The 25,878-nt window shown below is 34.8% G+C and overlaps 1 protein-coding gene across 2 annotated transcripts in view; it reads left to right on the top strand.

Moving 5' to 3' along the window:
* Nucleotides 1-356: 356 nt before the first annotated feature.
* RFX3 (regulatory factor X3) overlaps nucleotides 357-25,878 on the top strand; it is a gene marked incomplete at both ends in the record, with an annotated part of 55,099 nt that continues 29,577 nt past the window's right edge. Inside the window, 3 exons of one of the 2 annotated variants that reach the window (XM_080362668.1) lie at nucleotides 357-481; nucleotides 8,506-8,603; nucleotides 20,274-20,532. In XM_080362668.1, coding sequence (XP_080218794.1) covers nucleotides 365-481; nucleotides 8,506-8,603; nucleotides 20,274-20,532 — 474 coding nt within the window. The remainder of the gene's footprint in view (nucleotides 482-8,505; nucleotides 8,604-20,273; nucleotides 20,533-25,878) is intronic. The other variant, XM_080362669.1, reaches the window with a different exon arrangement.

The following is a 25,878-nucleotide window of genomic DNA, read 5'->3' as shown; positions in this document are numbered from 1 at the left end:
GTTGCTTTGTCACTGTGACTCATTAAATGCTTTTCAGAGTTTGCTGTCCAGATTACAGGCCTTCATTCTGAGTTATTCCTGAAGTGACAAAACTCAGAGAAGTGATACATATTTCTGAACATGTAAATAAAAGATATTTTGAATATAGGTAAGATAAAAGTAAAGTAAAAACCCACTCGTACTAACTCATATGCTAGTAAGGGGAAAAACCTTTTGGCTCATACCAATTTTGAGATCCAAATAGAGATAAGTATCAAATTAGTGTGCTAATAGAAGTGACAAAATTTAAAAAAAAAAAAAAAAAAAGTAATGCACTAACATTTTTTTTATTTCTTTATTTTCTTAATTTTATTCAGAGATCACAATGCAGACATCAGAGACTGGGTCGGATACAAGTTCGACTGTGACTTTACAGACATCTGTGGCTGGCCAGGCAGCAGTGCCCACACAAGTAGTACAGCAAGTACCGGTGCAACAACAGGTAGGTGACCTTAAGCTTTGGGAAGATTAAAAAAAAAATCAGGAAGGATAGTTCTTCGCAATGTAGTGGAGAACTTGATTTTGTACAAGACTGCTAAATGAACTCTTTTGCTTTGCTTTTATCAATTTTATTTTGCTGCAATCAAAACAGCTGGAAAAAGGCAAGCTGTTTTCAGGATCTGTTCCTTAACTACAGCATCTGACAAGCACCAGTAGTACACATACATGTTTCTAACTGAAGGTTATTAAGGAATTCATGTAATAGCTTGTAGAAATATAATTTATGTTACTGAACATTTACAATTTTTTGCTTTAAATAATGAATATATTTTTATATTATTTGCTATATAATTTCTCCTTTCATTTGGACATCCAAGTACAAATGTAAAAATTAAAAGTACTGTTCTTTGCATCTCTATGCTTGACTCTCTGCAGATCTTTGCACAATGTCATGAAAGTATTTTTGATATGACAGTAGGTAATTAGTGATGTGCATTTGCCAGGTAAGTAAGAAGACTTCTGTAGCAGCCAGCACTGTGCAGATCTCTGTTACATTAGACAGTCACGCACCGATGCAGCACACACAAGCTTTGAAAGGAGTGATGGCTGAATAAAATAGGGAGGAAAAAAGGAAAAGTATGGAGGTAACGGACTGCATGTGAAAGCCATGACAGCTGTACAAGACTTTTTCGGAATACACAAATGAGCTGTCCATGTGACAGGTACTCTGGGTGACACCTGATGCCGTTTTTCACCAACAACTGACTTCACAGTTTCAGAATCAATAATACGAGAACTGAAGATAGTTTACTAAATAGCATAATTTGTGCTAGTGGAGAACATTTCCCTCAACTAAATTCTTCAGCATTCATTTAGTTCTAAAATTCCAGGTGGTGCATTTTTATATATGTATTCCACAGCCATGTACATTTCACTGATACTTGTTTCCAGATGTACAGACTCAATTTATAGTGCCTCATAGTTCCATTACTATTATTTCTGCTTGTATCTTCATGTATTTTTTAGGATTAATGCTTGTTTTTTTCAAAAAAACTGACTCAGAAAAGCATTGAATTTGGACTAGTAAAATTGTATATAAATGTTTTTGTGTGTTTGCTTAGAATTACCACTTGTGAAACATGAATTTTTTGAAGGATTTTCTCCTGAGTTCAGACTGTTAAATAATCCTCTCAGAGGCTTCTGAATACTATGTTAGGTTTTAATTGAAGCTTCCATGATGCTTGAACATAGCTAACCGTTGTAGATTTTGGCTGGTTAACTCTTTTATAAGGTTTGTGAAGCGCAAGACTATACTTCTATGTGAAATAAGATGTGGATAATTTGTGTGATTTTTATATTATTTCATGGTTACAGATGTTTAATAGATGTAGTTCATGTGATCTCTTCTTTGTTATTCCTTTATTTCATCTTTTCAGCTAAAAGGTGGCAATTTGGTGGTGCTACACAGTTGCTTATTTTTAAGCAAACAGGATATACATACTATGGTCTAATATTACATGCTGAATTTTATCCATATGAAGTACTTCAGCAGTATGAGGGTTTGAAGATTAGGAAGCAATTCATGGCACATAGAATACTTTATAGTGTTGCAGTTCTAACCATTGGATTGATTGAATTGTAAAGGTAGGGTCTCCCATGCGTTTCTGCCCTCATTTTATTGTAAGCAAATGAAGAATGAGCAGGGCTTTGGTGTTCATACACTTTGCTTCTGCAAAGTTTCTACCTTTCTGAAAACTTCTAGAATAGATTTGGCTCCTTATTTTCCCACAGAAATGATACATTAATCTTTGGCACTGACTGTATCTTTTCTGAAGTTATTCCAGTTATCTTCTATTAATGTAATACTCATCTCAAAACACAGAAGTCCAGAAGTAGCTCGCAATTTTTTCTTGCTTGATTATACCTTAATGAGAAAAGGAAACTGATTTTTTTTTAAATTGTTGCAATGTCTATGTAGAACTGTCTCTGATCAGGTTTACATACATCTCCTTTAGTACTGCTGATTTTGAGTATTCACTCCATCATTATTTTGGGTTATTTTTCTCTATGGAGATATTAGATTATATTTCTCCACTTGACTCTTAACACTCGCTGTAAGGATTGGCACAATGTTTCGGAAAGGAAAGCTAAGGGATCAACCCAGTCAAGGAAAAGGAGTTTCTCCAAAATTTTGCAGGGATTGAAGATGTAACAAGGATGTTTGGAAATCCAGTACAGACAGTGTTGCAGTGATTATGCAGTATGGGTGGAAGATTTGTGTGGAGAGAAGGTACATTATGGAAGTGGATGTGAGGTGAGGAGAAAAGGAAGAGTAAAGATGTAAATGTGGTGTGTCAGCAGGAAATGCGATGAAGCATGTAGGTGGGATAGGTAATTTGAACTGTAGGGTTAAAAAAGAGAGTATCAAACGTGGAAACAATCATTGTGTTGAAGAAATTTTAGGTATGCTCTGCCCTGAGGAATTATTTGTCTACAGATAGCATTTGCTTAAAGTTAATTTTAGCTTTATGTACATTTGATAGGAAAATCATAGAAAGACTTTTGATTTCATAAAGTCATACTTTCATTGGCAGAGTGAGTGCTTATTATTTCTGAAGATTTGAAGTTACCAGTGTTGAAATTTGGAAGAAAGGTTTTAGGTGCATAGTATATGAGGTATCGTTTGGGTTTTTTCCTATGGTTTTTAAGACGTATACTTAATACTGTCAGTTGTATCCAAAATAAGTGTGAATATTCACATTTGAATTATAAGCTCTTGTGATTATACTTTACTAAAACAATAGGGCACTTGACTGTTGTTAAATTCGAAGATGCTGTAATGTAAGTGTCTATATATGCAACAATTTGGTGTAGCTGAAACGTCTGTATTATGTTTACAGTAATGTATTAGTACTTGTACTGAATAATTCTGAATAAATGGAAGGATGGACTAAGAGCCTTTTTAGTACAGCTGTTTGTACTGAAGCATCCTGTCTTTTGAGCAAACAGCAAAATAGTAACTTTTGATATTTTCAGCTAAAACAATTCCCTAATTTGCATATAACTAGTATAAATATTGAGCTCATGAAACTCTGCTGTGATACTCCAGAAATAGGAAAAAAAAAAGTACCTTTGGTGGAAACTTCGGCTTCCCATCTGGTAAAGCGACACTATGGCAGCTGGTTTCATGCAGCACAGCAGCTGTCACTGTTGAGTTGGGATAGAGGGGAATGGTAAGGGGACAAAAAGCAACAAAAGTAAAGCCGAAAAGGTTGGAGTTTAATCAAATTCAGTTTTAATAGCCTGAGGAATTTTCTTAGTCTTTTGCTTCCGCCGATACAGGAATTTTTCACTGATGTAGCATCGTTTTTTGAACAGGCGGTTTTTACCACAGTGCAGTAAGCTTCTGAGGATCCAAAATTACCTTAATTTTGCAGTTTGTACCAGGCAGTGTGGAAGGATTGGAGAAATAAAACTGCAAATATAATCTATTTTATGAAAGTATATCCATGCATCAGAAGTTGAACAAAGCATTTCTGCATGTTTACCACACATCATGGCCATTGCATTCACAAAGCATTGTATCATTAACTGGAGATACAGACTTCTGCTGATCAAAATTGCTCTTAATGCAAAATCATGTTTAGCATATGAAAAGCATAATCATGAACTGGCATTAGCCTTTATATAAATATGAATGTGCTTAGAATATTACAGCATGTGCTATTTATATGTTGGTTGCCGAAAGTAATCCAGACTAATGAACATACAAAAATTATTTTTATCTCTGAGAACAGAAAACTATGCACATTCAAGTTGTTTGCTTAGGCACTGTGGATAATTACATGTTCTTTTTTAAATGGCATTTTAAAATCCTTACATATTTTGCCCTATTGTTCTACTCTTTGCTTAGTAGTACTTTAAGCATAAGCAGTTTTTATTGGAAATCGAAATTGTCTCTTAAATTTTGTTTTTATTCCTCAGTGTAATTTCTCTATTTCAGTATGCTTTTATGGACTTCTGTTGACAAACTCAGATACAATGTAACTTAGTCCCTCATTTGTTCCTTTGAGGTGGTGTAATTAACGATATAATTTGTTTTCCTTTTTTCCCCCCCTTGAACTAGTAGTTATAATTACATATGTATTTTGAAATAAGTTTTCATTAGCCTCTTGTTCTCCTGGAACATTTCAGATGCTTGCTTCTAATCTTAGTCCAGTTACTTATTTCAGGCTAGAATCACGGAAGCAAAAGGAGTGAAAGATCTTCTGTCTGACCCTACTTAACTCATTATTTCCTATACAAGTCAGTTAATTTTCTGCTTTATAGACAGACAATAGTAACAATTACCGTGACTAGCTCACCAGTCCACCCTGATGGACCATAACATTTCTGAACTTGCCTATTGTCACTTTTTAATAAATATTTCATTATGTTCTCTGTTTTGCACTGAACTATTTGATTCTTGGAGTACTTTTAAATACAAGAATGCCATTTAGGTTTAGATCTCTATTGAATGTTCTTTCTATGATCTCTAATTTCTGCTCTGTCACAGAAGCTGAAGACCATAGCTGATACAATTCCTTTAACAGCTTAAGAAAAGGTACAAGAAAAAGATAAATAGAAAAGAAGAATTTTTTATTCCACAAAAGCTATGTTTGATGGTCTTTTGATTCCTCATAAACAACCTATTCACAAATAATTTTGTGCTTTTAGAAAGTATATATATATGCATTTCATTTCTTCCTGTTGTTGAAGATTAAAAAGGTAATCCAGTGGCACTAGATTTAATTCTCATAAAAACATTTTTCCCAAAGTGCAATAAAATAGGGAATAAAATTAGTATTGGAGATACGTAACAAAGATTTTCAGCATGGCAGAATTTTTGTTAACAAGTCCATCTTAAAGGCTACTCATTTATTTTATAATTCTTTGACATGAAAAATACCTCTAACTTTCTCTACTTTAAGGTTGCTACGTACATTGCAATATGATGTAGTGACTAAAGCTTTCTTGGTCCCATAATCAGTTTAAGTATAGTAGTACTGACTGTCTGAGAAGCTGAAGCAAAATAACCTTTTTAATAAACTGTCTTTTTTATTAACTTATTAGGGAAAAATTAACCTAATACAGTGACCCTTTTGTATTGAACTTCATTGTGAAAATTTAAAGGAAAAACATTTTGAACTACAGATGTAGAAAAGATGTTTTAATAGCAGTGTAGTGTACCCATTCTTAAATGTTGATTTAAAAAGTAAGTTTCTTTGTTTACTCAGAGTAATGACTTATCTAGTAGTGCTACATAGTAGGCTACTAAAGAGTTTTTATAAAATTTGTTGAAAATTTGAAATTAATCCATGAAAAATTGAATTTTAGCAATTTTTGATATTTTGTTTTATCGTTAATTAATTTCTGTTGTTGTTTCAAGTCAGAATATTGGAATTTTTTAATTTCCTGTCCCATAAACACTGAGCTTTGACATAGTATGTACCACTTTGTCACTGCAGTATCCTCTCAATTCTATGGTAAAGGTGTTGCACTGTGCTGATCTGATGTTTTTGAAATGGTAGCAGCTTGTATCCAAGAATAATGGGAGAATATAATACCTCTTATAGAATGGAAATGTGACCTGCATTTACTGATAGGAAGTTTTTAATGTTGTGTTTGTACATACTGTAGAGTTCCATTTTATCAATATGCAGGTTACAGGGACAAAAATCACATTTCCTTTATTAATAGAAAAATGGCGTGGGGTTTTATATAGGGATTAAGACATATCCAATGTGTGTGAATAGGGAACAAAGTGCATGTTGTGAGAGGCTGGACAAGAACATGGAATTCATACTGACAGCAGCATCATTTCCGCAATGTTTCCCCAGCTACGCTACTAGATCAGAAAAATTGAGCATATCCATCACATGGCAGGTGACAGATGACTGGTTTTAAAAACAAAGCCTGCTTTCAAGATGTTTTCTCACTGTATAGGTTAAGTAGATCAGTTTGGTGTTCTGTAATATACTTATCAACGACTCCCCTTCTCCTGTTGGTTAAAGGTCATAGAACTTGACTCACTCAAGACGAATACATACTTCTAGAGTCAAACTTAAAAACCTATCATAATATGTTGAATATGTGCTTTACTGTGAAGGATATATGCATTTTAGTCAATAATTGCGTGAGTACATAATTTTGTCACAGATTGGCAAATGTGAATATTGAGAGACACTAATTAATTGCAAGCTTGCAGGCATAACTTTCTTATAGTGGATTTGGGTCAAGCTCATTCCATCAAATTATAATTAGTTTAAGTTATGAAGTCAAAGGTGATGGAAATAGAAGTAGTTTAATTCTTTGAAAGGAAGTTTGCACAGTACAGCTATTTATGGTTTTTAATTCAAAAAAAAGTTCTAAAGCCTAGTAACATGCATAATTTGGGTCAGAGTGTTTTGTGTTGAGTTTGAGAACTGAATCTTTAAGTTAAATATCTAAATATTATTAGGAGAGGAAATGTACACAGCAGTACCTTACCTTATTAATTAGAAAACATCTTTAATTTTTTTTTTAAGTTGAGAAATAGTATTTGATGTATATTTGTCAATTTATATAATGATTCATGTAGGAAATCAACAAACCTTGGATTTTAATAGATATTTTAACTATCATGTTGTGTCTCATTGCTGTTAATAGGCAGAAACATTTGATTTTCTAACATGGTAGTATAGCTGCACTCAAAACCTTGAGTATTTTGTGTTTTTCAGAATTCATGTTTTCATATCAACCTAAGGTAAGGTTTCTGTGAAAATCTAGGTTTTCCTTTCACAGTCTCAGACAGTGCTATGAAAGACTGGCAAAACTGTGCTCATTTACAGAACTTTTAAAAATACAGCAGAGTTGAGTGTATTAGGATATTCTCTAAAAGCTCTTGGAGATGATCCATCAAATGCAGGAAACCCAAATTCACCTGGGATGATTATGTTTGCAGTCCTTAGGACCAACTGGATCATGCTGAATTTGCCTTATAATAAAATATCTGAGAAGAATAAGTTGCTTAAAAGTAATTTATATTAAATCTATTTACTAAATTTGTACACTTTCTTTGTCCAGTCCCTTAGGTAAAATTGTGCCAGTCTGTGAAGTCTCTAAGTCCTTTTGTATCTTTTGGATTCTGGATAGCTCTTGAACCAAAATACAGCTTTTCTAAATGATTACAGGTGCAAAATATGGAATTCTTAATCCTTAATGTGGCAGAAGACAAAAAATGAAAACTGGAGATGAACTTTGCATAATAAGGAGCTTCCCTACGTAGTATGTGACTCGTGGGAATTGATTTGTGTTGATGTGATTTTACAAAACAGGCACTCTGTCTCAGCAGTGTCTGTGAATATAATCCATGCCTTACTGTCTGTTGCTTAGCTCATTGACGTAAACCCGGTTCTGTCAGAGTTTGTCATAGCAGATGAAATTCTGGAACAGGGATACTCTGATGGCTTTAATGCGTAATTCTACATTGGTTCAAAGCATTACTGGGAAAAAAACTAATATCACTGTAGTTTAACGCCAGTTAAACAAGAGCTAAACCATCTTAATGTGAACCTTTATTTCTAAACTTACTGCAACACACTTGAGCTGTGATTTTAAGGTTTGTACTTTTCAGGGCTGAAATGGAATAAGAAAGGCATACATATGGCCAAATACTACTTTCTTCCATAGTATATGTAATTCTTCAGCTTGGTGCAAAGCATAGTTACACTTCATTTCATCTTTATTACCCTTTCCTGTTATTTCTGTCTTTGGCACTGAGGATGTGCATGATCCATGAGCATGCATCTTCAATGTTAGGGCTCCATTTAACAGACTAACAGCACAAATATTGTGTAAGAACAGTAACTATCTTTGCTGTGATTACAACATACCTTTAGTAATCATGAGAACAGAGAAATCCCATGTTGTTTCGAAGCCATTAGGTGCACTGAAACATGTGTCCTTCTTTACAATATCCCGAATTTCTGGTGTTCTTGTTTTCAGGTTCAGCAAGTGCAGACCGTGCAACAGGTACAGCATGTCTACCCAGCCCAGGTTCAGTATGTGGAGGGAAGTGACACAGTCTACACGAATGGAGCTATGTAAGTTGGCAAATGATTGAAATTTGAATGTTTGTTAAAATGTGAAGTAAAATATATATTTTCACTTAGAAATAAAAACTATTCAATTGGAATTCCGTTTTTTAGAATTTTTTTCTTTTTTTCTTTTTTATGAGAAGCTGAACTCATTCTATTTTTATTAAGGCAGAACTCTTTTGTGTGAATAAAATTTTTGTGATTGTTTTAGTTGAATTTACATGAAATTACATATACAGTGTAATGTTGTTTGAAAAAGTGCTTTTCAGTTTATGTGTAGGTTCTGTGCATAGGACATACTGTGTAACTTCTGTCCTCAGGACAGAAGGCAGGGCTTCTGTCTTCCTGGCTGCAGTTCTAGTGGCAAATGCATAGGAAAGGTGCAACAGCTGTCATTATTTAAAGAAAGTAGTAATGTAATTTCATGCCTATGTTTAATGAAATAAGTATTTTTTTCCAGAGGAATGAGGAAAGGCAAAAGAGAGTAACATTGTCTCCTTCTGCTGCTTCTTTAGCCTCTTTTCTACATATTATTGTGTATTTCCTGAGCATGCTTTTCCATCTTCAAGTTCCTTTCTCCAATACACAAGCTGAAAAACACAGAATAACCTAGGTTTGATGGGACCCCTGGAGGTTACCTCATCTAATCCCTGGTTTGGCATAGCATCAAACATCAAAGTAGGATCATGTTCCTTGGGAAGGAGCTTCTCTGCCTCTTTTTTCATTCACCTACCTTTTGCCATTTTTTCTGTGTTACTGGCTTTGGCAAGAAATACAATTTTGAAAACTTCTTCATTGTCTGAAGGTACTTATTTGTTGATGATAATCTGAAAGTGGATCGGAAGAGCAGTATTATTTGGATCAGAAACTTCTGATATTAGAACTGGCCACATTCTTTGATCATCACTACTAGCATATTGTGTTTAATTTATTTTTCAGATACTGCCTTCTCTGTTTTCTTCTCACTTGTAAATCCTAAACAATTGGTCTTAAATATGCATTAGATTTTCCTGTTGTACTGGTTTTGGCTGGGATACAGTTCATTTTCTTCATAGTACATATTCTGGTGCTATGTTTTGGGATTGTGCTGCAAACAGTGCTGTTGTCACAGGGATGTTTAGTTACTGCTGAGCAGAGTTTACACAGGGCCAAGGCCTTTTCTGCTTCTCAGACTGCCCCGCCAGGGAGTAGGCTGGAGGTGCACAAGAAGTTTGGAGGGGACACAGCCAGGACAACTGACCCCAGCTGACCAAAAATATCCCAGACCATGTGACATTGTGCTCATCAATGAAAGCAGTGGGAAGAAGGAGGGGTGACATTTAGAGACATGGCAATTGTCTTTCCTAGTTACTGTTATGCATGACGAAGCCCTGCTGTCCTGGAGATGGCTGAACACCTACCTGTCGTTGGGAGGTAGTGAATGAATTCCTTATTTTGCTGTGCTCATATTCACAGCTTTTGCTTTATTTAGTAAATTGTCTTTATATCAATGCATGACTTTTCTCACTTTTACCTTCTGATTCTTCCCCCATCCCATCATGGGGAACAAAGCAAGTGACTATAAGGGACTTCATTGCTGACTGAAGTTAAACCATGACAGTCCTTTTTGGCACCCATCATGGGACTGTAGTCCCTGGCTGTGCTGTAAAGCTTATTTTTTCGCGTTGTCCTCTCCAGACTGGCCCAAGTGCTATGGCATGAGCTATCTTCCAGGAGACTAATGTGCCAGGCCATCGCACCCACCCAATCCAGTAAACCCAGTTGTGCCTTTCCTCCTCCTGGCCAAAAGGCAGGGCCCCTTTATTCCTGGTCAGAGTATTCATTACTTGATTTTTGTAATTGCAAAAAAAGCCAAACCTGGTCTTTAGCGTGTACAGCAAAAAGAGGAGTATGGCAAATATTAGGGCTGTGTTTCCACCTCTGCGGCAGTCAATTCTAGGTGCACTAGATACCCCTCCAGGTGAAAGCAAACCATGACCTGCACTCTGCTGTTAAAGGGATCAGGAGGAACATGTTACAGGTATCAGTTGTAGAAGACTGCTTGGCTGTCTTTAACTCCAGTTCATACTGGAGTTCTAGCATGTTCCGTACAGCAACACTCAGCAGCAGTATGACTTCATTGCAACCATGATAGTCCACTGTTAGCCTCCAAAATAAATCATTCTTAAATAGGCTATTATTCAAGTTTCTCTTTTCATTTATCACTTGTAAATTCTTATGTGAGCTGTTGGCACATGCACTTTTGGCAGTGTATGAGTCGTCCAACAGATGGCTGTGTAGAGTCCTTGCAAAAAACAGAACCAGATGTTACTGACTGCTTAGTACAAACCTTTACATTTCCACTATTTTATTCTGTTTCTGTATCTGAATCCCTCTGTCAGTTTCTGCAAAATCAATGGGATATGAAAGACTTCCTTAACACAATCACAAAGCTCTCCTTAGGAAGTAAGCCTAACCAGATTGTCTTTCCCTCCTATAGAAGAAGAATTAAACCTATGTTGTTGTGAAAAACAGCATTGTGAACAGCCAATTTGTTATTCAATAATTTTAGGAACATTAACCTTTCTAAAGATTTTTATTTCATTCATGGAGAACAGGACCAGTCTGGTTCTGCTCAGAATTTTAAAAGATTATATATTGTGAAACACCTTTTCACACATGCACTTATACTCCAGATTAAGAATGGAAGAATGTAATATTTGTAAATTAGAGTTATTGAATATATGTATGACAAGTTATAATGCCATTTATTTGATAGGTGAAGCTAATGGCTAGCTTTCTTCAGAGATTAAAGATTTGTTTTTCTGTTTGCTGATTTTATGATTACCTAGGATCTGGGTTTTGTTTCTCCTCTTCTTGTTTTGCCACTGGCTTAGCTTGGTCAGAGCTGTATCAATGTGGGAGTGACATTTCAGAGTATTTGGAATTGCACAAAAAACTTACCATATCCCTAAACAAAGCTGGCATAGACTGTGTCAAGTTCTGCTGTCACAGAAAACACAGAGATGAGCCTCTCTTGTTCTAAAATATTTACGCAAGTGTTCAGATTGCAGGTTTTTTTGTTTTTTTAATTCTTCATACTGAAATCTGTGAAAGAAGAGCCTTGTGGATCCTGAAAGATTCACAAGAGTGTTTTATGGCTAGTTTGACCACTTAACTCACACTCTGGAAATTGTTTCAGAAAATCACCTGTTTCAGAAAATAGGATTAGGTTTGTAAAGGATGCAACTGATGAGAGTGATTGATCACTGGTTTGTCTTTTGGGTTGTCTTCCCATGGTTATATGTTTTATTTATTTTATGACCATGCTAAATCAAAGTCTTAATTCTAACTCAAAATCAGATATAGGATGATTTCATAGTCTATCAAGTAGCAGTACTGCTCTAGCAATGGAATACGAAGTTTGCAACCCATAGTTAGGGTGAAGACATTAGATCTGTGTACAGGCATCTCTGGAATAGATGTTACAGCATGTCTGATGAAAGAATTATTCTTTGTTTCAAAATAAAGCTCTTGTAAACTAGCATAGATAGCAACAAAAGATGCAGCAAGAATATATAGGAGGAAAGAGTTATCTGATTCTTTTGATTCTAAAGATAAGAAGTAAGTAAGTGCTTCCCACGCATTTTATATCATGATTTGTCTATGCTTAAACGTTATTTGGTTTTATTATAATTGGAGGCATAATGATAATACAATGGGTGTAACCTACAACTTGTCACATACATTGTATGAGAATATTTGAATTATATTATCTACAATTGTGCCTGCTTAATAACAATTTTGCTTGTCAAGCATGTCACTCTATTGTGAAACAAAAGTGCTTTGTTGTTGTGATGACATGTACAGACTTACCTGGCAGCTTAGAATAGATAAAGAATATCATGGCTGCACCCATATTAAGAAGCCATGTGAGTCCACTACACTGGACATGACCTTTCTTCTTACCATTTGCCTGATAATTCTGGTTTGGCAAAGAGGATTTTAATTGCTGGGATTGTCCAAGAATTGCTGCTGTGTCCAAACCTAATTCTTAACCAGTGTGTTGTACTGCAAAAGCTGTGTTTTACATGGGCAAAACACACCTTCTGTGCAAAACTAAGAATTTATTATTACTCTAATTGAAATCTTAACGGTCAAACCAAAGAAATAACTATCAATACAGTTAAAGTTATTTTCCTCATACTTCCTAGTATCCATCCCTTTTTCCCTGTTGTTATGCTTATTTACCTGCTGCATACAAGGTCAACAGCTTCCATCTGAGAAAGTGTTACAGTGAATTACCGTCACCATAGGTCTTATGCTTGGAGATGTATAATAGGTGGTGTGGGGCTCTCTGCTCACACTGGGTCCACTTGTAGTGATTTTTAATATGTTTTCTAGCCCAGTCTACAAATTATTCATTCTTCATTGGTTTCCATTTCAATATTACAGCTGAATTTACTATATATGGTGTGTTTTACAATTGCTGGATGCTTCTTGAATACTGGCATCCCATACCAGTGATCCTCTTTGCTACATTTTTAATCTATGTTCATGGATTGTGTATCCTATGGCAGCCAAGCTGAAATGGAAACATATTAAGTGACCTTTGTCTGATTGTTCAACAATTACTGTTACAGATAAGCTAGAACAAAGCTTTAGGCTAGCACAGACAAGTCTAGACAAAGGAAGCCTGACAAGCCCAAGTCTTGAGGTCTTGCAGATTTAGTACAACCCTTGTGAGTGTGTTTTCCTCCCGTGCTCCCACATAGGCAAGTGTAATATTCCATGCATATTTGCACATGTATTTCTCCTCACAGGACTGCGAGCGTATTATAAATTTACCCTCGCACAATCGCGAGTGTACACTTTCCATACTCAATACGCATACGTGTACCTCTTTAAAATAATCCCACACGGTGTACAGGCAAGCGCGTACTCCTCCCGGACTCAGGGACGGCTCCGGCATTGTTTTGGTGAAGCCATGTGCATGCACTCTGTGGACCGCCTGTTGTGTTAGTTGCTGCCCCTTAATAATTTTCCTCAACTGATATCCGAACCTGTATTTAAGTCACTTTGGAGTGCTAAAACCCTGTTTCTCACCAGTTTAATAAAAGTTGTTTTGGACCTTTTTGTCCCTTAAACTAACCTCGGGGTGCCTCTGTGACAGTGTGCTTTTATTGCTTTATTTCCACGTGGAAAAATTTTTGGACTGAGTGTTGAGAAACTTTTTTATTGATAATGAATGTCTGTTATAAACATTTACTTTAATTTTTGAATGTGGCAAATAGGATTTTTTTATATGGAAAATTCTCTGGTAAATTTTACAAGGCTTTTCCTAGACGGTATATTTTAAGTTGTGTGTATAGATAAACGTATATGTATACAGCAGGGCAATTATTCACTATTATGGTGGAAACCTTTGCATTTTTGCTCTCTAGTTATAGATGCATTAATTACCCTTTCATAGTGTCGGTTTTGATATTTGGTTTTAGCAGTTCCATTTGATAAAGGGAGACTGGTGAAAGGTAACGATGTCTTATCAGGTCTTCCACCTCTATCTTTAGATCAATTGAGAAGGCTTTTGTGAAATAAGGTTATGGCTTCTTTGGGATTTGATCTGTAATTAAAAAGCCCTGAATCAATATTCTGGTTACAGGAGTAGATTTCTTTATGGAGAGACAGGAGATTGTATGAGACAAGGTGAGATAGATGATTCAGCCCTCTCCATTGTCATGTGTTCTGTTGGTCGTTGTCAGGGTATATGTGACTCCCTTCCCCCTCCTCCTGTTGCTCATGAGGCACCACCTCCAGAGGCTGCAGTGATGCACTGGCTGAGGTCAGGCCTTCCCTCCATGTCAGACAAAGGATTCCATTCTCTCTAGTTTCTGTGAAGCTCACTATCAGCCTTAAGACTGGAGGATTATACTGAAATCTTAAAGGAGCTTGAGGGTATTTTTCGGACATGAAATACTTTTTTGGCTTTCATGCACAGAGGTTTTCTACCGTATTGGAATACCATAGCATTGTCATGAGCATTATCTATTTTACATATAAATGAAATTAAATATTTATTTTCTTTTCATCTAGTGTTTATAATATTTATATCCCAGGAAATAAACCTTGTTAATCAAGTACTGTAGAACATGAACTTTCATTACAGTGAAAAATACATACATGCCTGCCTGCTAAGCTATGTGGGTAATACATAGCAAAACAGAGAAGACTAATTCTGAAGTTATTACTTGATGAGTAAGATAATAGCTATTTTGTTACCTGTTTGTTTGAATTAGAATTACAGAAAAATTAAAAAAAAAAAAGTCAGTGGTTTTCTTGTTTGCATTAAGATGGTTTTCTTCTACAGCCACTGTGAAGGGATTCTGGTATTTCAAGTTACCGTATAAAAGGTGTACATCTTCAAGTAAAGAAAAAGGAGATTTGTGTGCATTTTAGCCAAATTTGAGTTTTCCAAGTCAGTACGTACAGAGAGTGATAGGAACTCCATAGTTAATAACTTTTTTTGCAAGACACAGAAGTTACTTGGAATGTAATTTCAACCTAAAACCTGATTTGAGATTTTTTATTTAAAGACACTCTAAATTTCTCAGTTTCCAGAAAAGGAAATAAATATGTTTGGGTTTTTTTACTAAAACACAGAGTGGTGGAAAAATCTTGCAGCAAGGCACACATTTCTAAGAAATTCATAAAAGCAGTGTAATTCTGTAGATGATGTTTTCTGGGCAAATATAATCATGGGAAAGGTAAGTCTGTCCCATCAACTATTTGCCCCCAAAAAATCTGGGGCTGTGATCAGCCTATGTAAATTACTGAGACGTGATGGCATAGCAGGAACACTGATTTATAGTAGTCAATAGAGCAGATTGTTGAGATTTACATAGAAGCAAATCATAGGTGCAGGTGGTGTGAAAAATACAGTTGTGATTCGTGCTAAGATATTTAATGTTTACAGATATAACCAAATGAGGCACGGGCTCTGAACCTGGAAAAAGGAAAAGGTGGTTAAGCTCCATGAAACTCGTATATGAAGTTATATTGACAGAGGGAACTAACATTTTAAAGGTTAACTAAAACTTATAATGGGTGCCTACTAACGAACTAACACTTTAAGGCTTAGTCACACAATAAACGCTTAGTTTAGAGCTTTATGTTAAGAAGAACAGAACCCCAGTGAATGCCAAGATAAGTTTTACTGCACCTAGTTGTAAACTTGAGGAGACAAGATAACAAAGATTTACAGCAAAAGGGGGCGCCAGTCTGGTTTCAATCGACTTGGCAGCTTGGGTCCCAGTCAATTCAACATAATGAGCCAAAGGTAAAAAGTTCACTGTGACGAAGCTGAAGGAGCCTTTATCCAAAGACCCCCAAAGACCCCTCCTCAAATTCACCAAGTGGCACTACACAGGTGCAACAGGGGAGGGTCTATGGAAATGGTTATCTGAGACTCACTTTAATCAGAAGTGGGGAAAGGTTATTAATATGTATAGACATTCCTGGGGTCATTATGAATATGTAATACCATACTGTATTTAAGCACACTTCTTATTGTTTAAAGGTGTGCGTGTTGGGCGGAGCGAATCCCCCGCGCACCCAGCGCTGTTTTGCTTATGCTCTAATGAACACGTGTTTAAGGAATACAAGGAATTGGATTAAATGTTGTTTATCTATAGAAAAAGCGTAAGTTATTTATTTCAGTGGGAATAAATGATTTCCCATGTGTGCATGTGCGCACTGAAAAGTAAGGGTGGACAACAGCATGTTTTACTCTTTCTATACCATTGCTTTTATTTGTCTTCTTTCTTCAAACTGTCAGTGTCTTTGAAGGAACAAAAGTGTCTTTGAAAGTGAAGCTTGGTAACATTATGTCAGTGTCTGTAATATATTGCAAGGCATTGCACTTAATTTGTGTGTTAATGCTGAGACTTACTGAACTTACATATTTTCTGTTTTCATGTGCCAGAAATACTTTATTAACAACTTTATAGCACAACTCCATGTGTTTTATTCCTAGCATTGTATTTGCAGATCATTGCAAAATGTATGTAAGCAGTAAGGCATAATAGACAATTCCTTGAACTGTTGCACCTTGCATTCCTAGCCCAACTCATGCTGGTCTCATTAATTCCCAGTTGGGAAACTTAATCTGGGTTTGCTTAATTAAATTGAATTCATGCAGTGTCTTACTATGTGTGACTTGCTCTCAGGGCAAACATCATCTAGTTTGCACAGCCTTCTGGAAACTAGGATTCTGCAGCCTAACTACTTAGACTTCAAACTTATTAGTAACTGTGATGAGCTTTGTAATGCCACATTCTAGTAAATATTGCATCGCCAGTGTTTTGATAGGAGGAACTGTTAGATTCTGTTGCCTAACTTGTATCTCAAGCCACAGTATATCACCAAGGTGTTCTCATAAAGAGCCAGAAGGCTTCAAGTTAACGCTGAGGTTAGTCCCTAGAACATCTTTATATTCAGCTGTTAAAGAGAGGAAGAGCTACGAGTTCTTTTACAGCCTTTGCAATGGTAAAGAACTGATTGTATGATATATGTCAGATTATTTGAGAAAGTGTGGCATGTTTGTGCCACAAATCCTATGCAGAGAAGATCACTTCCATATTTCAGGTTATCCCTTGTGTGTGTCTGAAAGATATAACATTGTATTTTCCTCTTTGCTACAGCTTTATGTAGAGGGGTCATGTTATTGTATGCAATGACTTTAAAACTTTTAAGTCACTGCTGTCCAAAACATCATCTCATCTTGCTGCATTTTTAATTTCCAGATGAATATGTTCATATTATGGCTAAGTTAAAAGGCTATTTGCTAAGATGCAGTTATTATTGCATGCAGCAATAACAATGATTTATCTCACTTTTAATTATCCTGTTGATCTCTACTGCGGAGGGTTTGCTCAATCATCTTCAATAATCAGGTGTTCTATAAGAACTTGCTGGTTATTAGAACAAAGGCAAGAGTGTGTTTATCTTGGAGTGTGACCCATTGGTGTACCCCAATGATCGCTCTTGATCCATTGATAAGAAGTACTGTTATAAGCAAATGTAAGTGTTCTGACACAATCAGTCCTTACTTAGAAACTATACATGATATACAGATCTAAACAAGGTTAAAGCAAACAAGCATTTCCTGTTTTCTCCTTATTCCACACCTAGGCTGTGACTTAATTTTTGTGTGAAATTTTGAGTGTTCTCTAGGGTTTGCATAGCTTCAAAATCTGCTTCTTGAATTCCACTTCAAGTGAGATTTGTTCTCCTCACATCTTTTGGACAGTCTTTTTCCTCTACCCATGTCTATTTTTACTGTCAACAGTGGCTTTGTCCTTTTCTTCGTTTCCTTACCGATACCTGATACTGATACCAAGTTTCTCTTTTGGGAGAAATTACCGTGTTCAATCCCTTGACAGTATTTTGCATGAACTGTTTCCCCTGAGCTTCCATCACTACATTTTCCTAAATTGTCCTGTGACATTCTGTAAATTGTGTGATTCTGAGACAGAGCAACACCAGCTCTGCTAGTGTTTATCTTGCTTATCACAAGATAAACAATATCACAGTGGTATCACAACATGTCACAGTGATACCTTGGCTTGGTAAAACAGATCAGTTGGGACCTGTATGGTACCCAAACACATGTGCAGGTTACTATTAATAATACAATATAAAGACCAACTGATTTTAGCTCTCCCAAAGAAATGTTAATAGATTAACTGTCTGCTTGAACATTAATATCTAAAAGAACTATTTTGCTTTGTTTTCAGTAGACCACAAGGCAATTATTTTATATTAGACTCAAGTTTCTTGCAGCTGATCTTGAGGCTTTTGAAATATTCAAAATAAAAAGGAAAATGTTTAAGTAGCTTAAGGAGGGGTGTGAGCAAATAATGTAGTATGAGCCATATAAAACATTTACAATTTTAAAAGTAAAGTTTTAGAGTTTCTAAAGTATCTGAAGAGGACGGGGTAATCTGTTGTGTCCATAATTAATACAACAGAAGTTCTGACTTTGGTTGTTGATAAGGTGCCATTTGTTCTTCACTTATTCAAAGGTAATTATTTTCTGAGGCTAAGTCATTCTTACTCTTCTTACTATTTTCTGACTCTATTGTTTACCAATTAGTTAATCAATCTTGTGTAACTTTTCATAATTAAAAAATGACAACAACAAGCAGTAAATTGCCACAACCTTTTCTATACATTGATAAGAAACTAATCCCTGCCTTGTTAAAAGGAAAAAAATAAGCCTGTCTTCAGGTTCCTGGATAGGTATATTAATCACCACCTCACTGCATAAAAACGTGGATGCTGCTTCCTCCTCTTGTGTTCTTGGACAAAAATATTTTTGTTGAACTTGCTTAATTGCATAGTGTGTTGCATGATTTTGTATTTTGGTTGATTATAGTAAATGAATTGGAGACTTATGTGGAGATTGGGCACCTCTCTGTTTTCTCTGAATCATAATACTTTTACAATATATTTACTTGGACTACGTACATCTCAGCATATGAAACTCCAAGTTAATGGAGAACTTTGAATTTCAAAATGGTGTTGCCTGTTGATTACAAGCAATATTACATATTTTTTTGCTTAAATAAGAAGATAAATTGTTGGGTAAACTGAGTAGGTTTTATCTTTTTCACCTTTCTGTTGTCATGCTTGCCAAGATGCAAAGCTTAGCATTCATAAAACAGGATAAAATTTCCAAATAGACTTTTCCAAAATGAGGAATCTGGCCTCTGAATCAATGAATGCTGTTTACTTAATGATTTTGAAGATCAAGTTTAGTACATGGGAACAAATACGTATTCAAAAACTATAAATAAACTATGAAGAGTAGTTATTCAAGATGGTGATTAAGAATGTGAAACATATGATACAAAGATTCAGTAACTGAATAGTTTGTTAGAGTAAACTGGCTGGGTAATGAAGCAGGAATGGTTGAAAGATGAAAGTAAATGTTCAAAATGTTACTGTTGCATACCTTAACTTCTTTCATCTTTGTGACCTTTTTACAAGTCATAGTTCTGTTTTGGTGCTATTCCTTAAATATTTTTTTAATCGTAATGTGAATTCATGTCAAATTTTGAATTCACCCTGTAAAAATAACTGCACTTTGCAAAATATCCATGAATTCAGAATTTCAAGCTTCAACTAAGAGGTTTAGTGGTTTAAGAACGGTGGATAACATTGGATTCTTGAACTTAGGACTCTCTTGGCTGACATTTGTATGAGTTGTTTGGAATTTTGCAACATGCTCAATATGCAAAATATACAACATCAGACTAAAATTCAAAATTTTACTGTCAGATTAAAAAAAAAGTGAAAGCAGATAGAGCTGAATAAATTGCTTTGCAATACATTAGTAATTGGATGAGCTCTTGTACCCGTCTGCACAATTCTTTGTCATACTTCACTTCTCTCCTTTTCAGGTAAGATTAATTATTTTTTCTTTAAGATTTGGCACATACTTGGTTTGCCACCATCACTGAATTAGTTATTTAATGCTTTGACTTGATTAACTGTTATTTTCTGTGGAAGAAGGGATTGTTTCCCAGTCTCATTTGATTATAGCTATTGTACACACACTTTTAGAATTGTAGCATTTCCCTCAGCTAAATGAACAATACCAATAATTTTTTTCCTTTTTGTTTTCTTTTCTTGAAGCCGATCAACAACTTATCCTTACACAGAAACCCAGATGTACAGCCAAAACACTGGGGGAAATTATTTTGATACTCAAGGAAGTTCTGCACAGGTGACAACAGTGGTCTCGTCTCATAGCATGGTGGGCACTGGAGGGATTCAGATGGGTGTCACAGGTGGACAACTCATTAGCAGCTCAGGAGGGACCTATCTGATTGGCAATTCAATGGAAAATTCTGGTCATTCAGTGACTCATACAACGCGGGCCTCCCCGGCGACAGTAAGTATTTCAGACTGATGCAAAATCTTTGAGATTAGTTTCTTAGTCACTTAGATGTTCGTGCAGACTGACACTTTTTTTCTGACAGAATGTATAGCAATATTATGCTGTCAGGCTAAGTACTATATAATACTTTTTATAAAATAAGTAATAAATATATATATATCCGTAAGATATACAAGTAAGAATAGTGTAAAAACAAACTTGAAGGCAGACCTTTCCCTTGACAGCTTGCAAATATTTACATTTCATACGTTAAATTTTTGCATTCAGCTAATATCAGTGAATGTTTTGGGAATGCTCACATAGTAGTTTGTCTGAGCTGAATATTTGTCAGGTTGGGAACTAAACCAGCCTCTTTTAACATTTTGTATTTTTCCTGAAAACGTAAGAAAAACTCAGTGTTGTCAAGTGTAACTATGTTAGATGTAAATGTTAAATAATGTCAGTTACAGAAAGGTATCTGTAACTTCTGTGCATGTGTTTGATTTGTTTTCTCAATATTAGTGTAGGTTTGTTCACTTATTTCAAAATACTTCAAGTTGTTCAGTGTATTGAGATACTACCTTTTAACATGTTGTTCTTACTTATCTCTAATATATCTCCAAAGTCTGCTCCAGATTAAAAAGCTAATTATGGAACTGTCTTATAATACTATGGGAAGATACATTCTGTTACGACTGTGATAGATAATATTGTGGACACTTAAACATAAACACGGAACTTTCCCTCAAGAGCTTATTCAATAAGGGTTTATACCTTTTCTAGCTTTGCTGCATAGCCCTTATGAATACTTTAACTTAATTCTGTGTATTCTGGTCTATATGCAGAGATTTGGAAGTAATGGGCAAAAAAAATGTGAAACATAGAGTAGGAAGAGTTGAAAAATATCGTGAAGGAGATAATGTATCATTAATAATACAGATTCATCGGTACTCAAAAGGGCAATGAAATTAGGGGGCTTTATTTTTAGCAACCAATATAATAAGTAAAAAATTTAATATTCTATTTGAAATTGTGATGAACATTTGTGATAGTGTTGGATAATTTAGGTGATCTGATGGAATATCGTAATTTTTATTATTAAGGTGGTTGGTATAGATAAACACAATTTTTTTGTACAATGGAAAAAATAGTTAATCTAAAAACTGTAGTTTTCTTTTTTGAGGATAAAAATTGTAAAGAATCGTAATTAATGGATAGTATAAATATCAGTAACATTTGAGCTTTCAGCTGGCAACAGAGAATTTTATGTTTTAGTTGCAAAATGAAAAAAAAGTGTATATTAACATTTGCCTGTACTTTATGTGACTTTAATAGAATAATAGAGTTTCCTCTTAAGAGAATAACAGCATTCCTCTTTTGATTCTTTTAATTAAAATAAAGTTAACCATTTTGCTTTCTTCTTTAAAGTACTCTCTCATTTTACCTATCTGGAAGATATTTCTTGGAAATTTTCACCTGACTTTATGATTGCCAAGTACAGCCAAAACAAAGAGTTTATGATAGGCATAAATAAGGAACAGGTCTTCTAGACAAAATGAAATTTGAAAAGTGATGTTTCTTTAAATACTTAAATGGTGATGATATTCATATGTTTGTTTTCTTAGTTTTTAAATTGTTCAAACAATTGTTTTAAATTGTTTTCTTAGTTTTTAAATTGTTCTGCCATTGAACCCAAGTATTGCCTCTTTTAGAGATCATGCTAGCTTTCTCCTTAATCAAATATGAACAAATGCTTTTTTGTTTCTTGCATATCGTGCTGTAAGTTTTGTTTTATTCACTGACAATAGAATTCAGTTGGTAGATATGCTTAACTGAATGTGAAATCAAGTGAGGCTTAAATACATCCAGTAAACACAAATGAAAAGTAGCAGCCTTACTTTGAAGTTGGATATCCTAGAATTATTTGAATGATATCATAACTACATGCTATATTTTGCAAATTAAAAGATTTTTTTTTTTTATTTGCCCAATTTGGAAGTAAAATTTGCCAAAATCTAAGGGTCATGCCTTCAGCAACCTCTTTCTCTTGCTTCATGTGTCAATAAAATAGCCTGTTTCAGTTGCTGCAAGTGACTGCTATACTGCTGTATCACTTGCCTTTAGAAAGAAGTTTAAAAAAATACTTCCAATTAGATTACAATTATTAAATCAGATTTTTAACACTAAAATAGTTTCCTCTGTGTGTTTAAGGTGCTGTTTATTATGTGTAGTGTAGTTCTGTAAGTATGAGACTTTAGAATATACTAGCACTACATTCCTTACTGAGGAAGTGAGACACAACATGATTTTTGGTTTTATAATTTTAGACTCTTTGGTATGCATGGTACAGCTGAAATATTCAAGAGTCTATTGAAACACAAAAGGTTCCACTTAAACTGTAATTTTAAAAGCACTAACTCTGTGTTAGTTTTACTAGAGGGCATAATTAAACTATGCAAAGTAGAGCAATGTAGGATTTTATTTAGATTGCCTGTTATATAGGTAGAGCTTGTTTCACTTGTGATCCTCGTTTGATCTTTACCATCATGACTTTTTTCATTCTTGTGTAGAGAATTTATTTGAGATATCAAAATAATATGTGTCCAGGCTAGTTTGCTAGTATAATTACTCAGAAAATATTTCTGAATTTTGAATTGGTTTGGAGAAGTTTCATATGGAGACAAAGGATATAGAAAAGAATAAGAACTTACACTAACACTTGTGGTTGTCACAAGCGCTCTTTTCTTTTGCCATAGAGGTACAAGTTCTATTTATTCTTTTCAACTGATAATGTCATTTGTTTTGTTGTTATTCACTCTAACTGATGAAATCATTACCTTCTATAACAAATGAATTAATTGTATTACTGATGTTGTCTACTTCTGATAGATCTACCTTAAGTTAAAAGGAACAAAAAAACCAAACCAGTTTCAAGTTAAAAGTAAAAAGTATAAATTAGGTCCATTATATTAACTAGATTTTAGATAAACAGAACTTTAAAATCTATTTCACTTTTCACTAGATATGTTATTTGGTTTATAAAAAATTCAATAAAAGAGGCGTAGATGCTTTTTACTTTCAGTCTGTCTTCACTTTATTATCTTTATGGTTTATTGTAATTCCGAATTCTGCTTTGGGTTTAATGAAGAGCTAATATTTCATTTGTAACATTTCATTCATTTTAATTTCTGTTGAACATTGATTCAGTAAAGGTATCCTGCAGCTGTAGCAGGCAATAGCAGTGTTTTAATAGCCAAAATATTAAGAATTGTGCATTGTGAAAACTATTTGAATGTATCTACAGTAGTGGTTTATGTTAGTATGCATGAAGAACATTTGTTAGCATGGTCTTTACTATTTTCCTTTCCATCAGTTTCATTGCTTCCTCCCATTATATCCTTTGCTGACCTATTAAACTACTTGTCTACCTACTAAAAAGGATTTTTTTTCTCTGAAACAGAAAGGGATTCAGATTATAAGACCTTCTATATAAGATACTAGGTACATAAACAGCTTTCTAAAATGGCCATTTTCATGTGAATATATGTGGATTAGTCAAGAATAAATTGTGATTGCATTGAAAAAGAAGTGATTTAACCTAAATGGATGTGTATTTGAAATGAATTTGCATGTTGAAACCTGTATGAAAGAGTTGTCTGGTTGGCTTATTGGCAGCTATCATTAAAAAGGGGGAAGCTATAATTAAGAGACTAACTAGAAAATTGTATTGCCCTGTTAACAGTGAACTCTAAATCACCTTCCATTTTTTTTTTCCATATGTAACTGCGTGAGGACTTATCTTGTGATAAAACAGGATTATCTAATCATCATATTTCATAATATCACAAGCTTAAAAAAATCATATGGTTTCCTGTAATAAGACTGCTTTTCTGCTTGCCAGCCAGTTAGAGGCTCCCATCTATTAGTTTTGGTTTTTAACAAGTTTTATGACTGATCTGCAATTATAGTTGTCATTCATCAGTCATTTACAATGATAAGACTTGTGCTGTTGCATACATTTGTCCTCTTTCAGTGCAAATCTAACTGTCCATGAAAATAAAAGTAAAATTAATATGGATATAATGTATCACTACAAATTATTATTTCTGGTAGTAAGCACAGTGTGCAAAAATTGCTCTTAACTCTAAAGGAAAGATGGTACCTATGCAAAATATGTCATAATTAATGGAGGAAGAATAAGAAGGCGGCCCAGTGTAAATATCATATCCTGTTACTATGGTTTCAGTGGAAGTATAATTGTTTTAAGAACAAAAAATAACACATATTTCAATCATCCATTAAAGGTGGAGGGGTTAGCATGTGGAAAATAGTTTGAGATGAGATTTTATTCATTAATATCTTTCTTGGTAGCAGAACTTTTTCCTCTTCCATTCCCCAGCTTTTCTTGTAAATTTTAGCTGGATCCATCTTAGTGTAACACAAACCGTATCCAATCCAATCAAAGATGTACGGATTTTTATGCTACAAAGGATTATTTGATCTGAATTCTTATACTAGCAAGACATTTACTTCAATTGAGCACGGTGACATCTTTAGTGAAAAAAGCCATCCATTTCTGGATACAAGTAAGCAGATAATGGGTTTTTTTAGTTCTTCTTGGCTTTTTTCTGCTTTTAAATGAGCCGTAAGAGTGGTTAATCACTAATGCTGCTAAAAACACAAACAAAAACTAAAACCCAGCATTTCTGTAGTACGAACTGGAGGGCTGGGAAGTTTAGAGGATTTGCGGACCTGATGCCTTTATAAACGTCTGCCTCCAAGACTTTTCCTCCTGCTTTGGTTTATCATCCAGACCTGTGGAGCATCATAGCTTCTCCTTTTCTCTTCCAGCCCAACAGAGGGATTTCAGTCTAGCTCTGTGGCCAAAATGATTTATGTGTTTCTTTGCCACTTTGAGTGCCTTGCTGCTCCACTGTGATGTCTTAAGTGGAGACTTTGCCCTTTTCACAAGGCAAAGATTGTGGGGAAAAGGGAGAATGACCCTAGAAAGGTCAGGCACACCTACCCTGTCTGCATTCTCCCTTCGCCTGCTTATGTTCCTTGTTTCTCTTCGGATACAGTCTGGTTTCAGCTTTCAGTCATGGGCTCATGGTGTGTTTTCTGCATAAAAAGCTCTGTAGCATCTCATAGGTTGTTTCCAGTTTTGGCAATTTAATATTTTTTTCTGGTATTGATGGATCAAAAATGAAGATGTAGTGTTGTTGGAAACCCAGTTTATTCCATTGTAGCATTCCCATTACCAATTAAAAAATAGTGTAAGAAACACATTTTTTTTCAAATCATAAGATATTAAAAATAGGCATAGTTGAATTTATGAGAAGAATTTCTATTAATGCCTTT

Source organism: Nesoenas mayeri, assembly GCF_963082525.1.
Source record: "Nesoenas mayeri genome assembly, chromosome: Z".
Taxonomy (NCBI): Eukaryota; Metazoa; Chordata; class Aves; order Columbiformes; family Columbidae; genus Nesoenas; species Nesoenas mayeri.
Note: the sequence above shows the minus strand (reverse complement) of the source record. Positions and strands in the feature narration are given on the sequence as shown.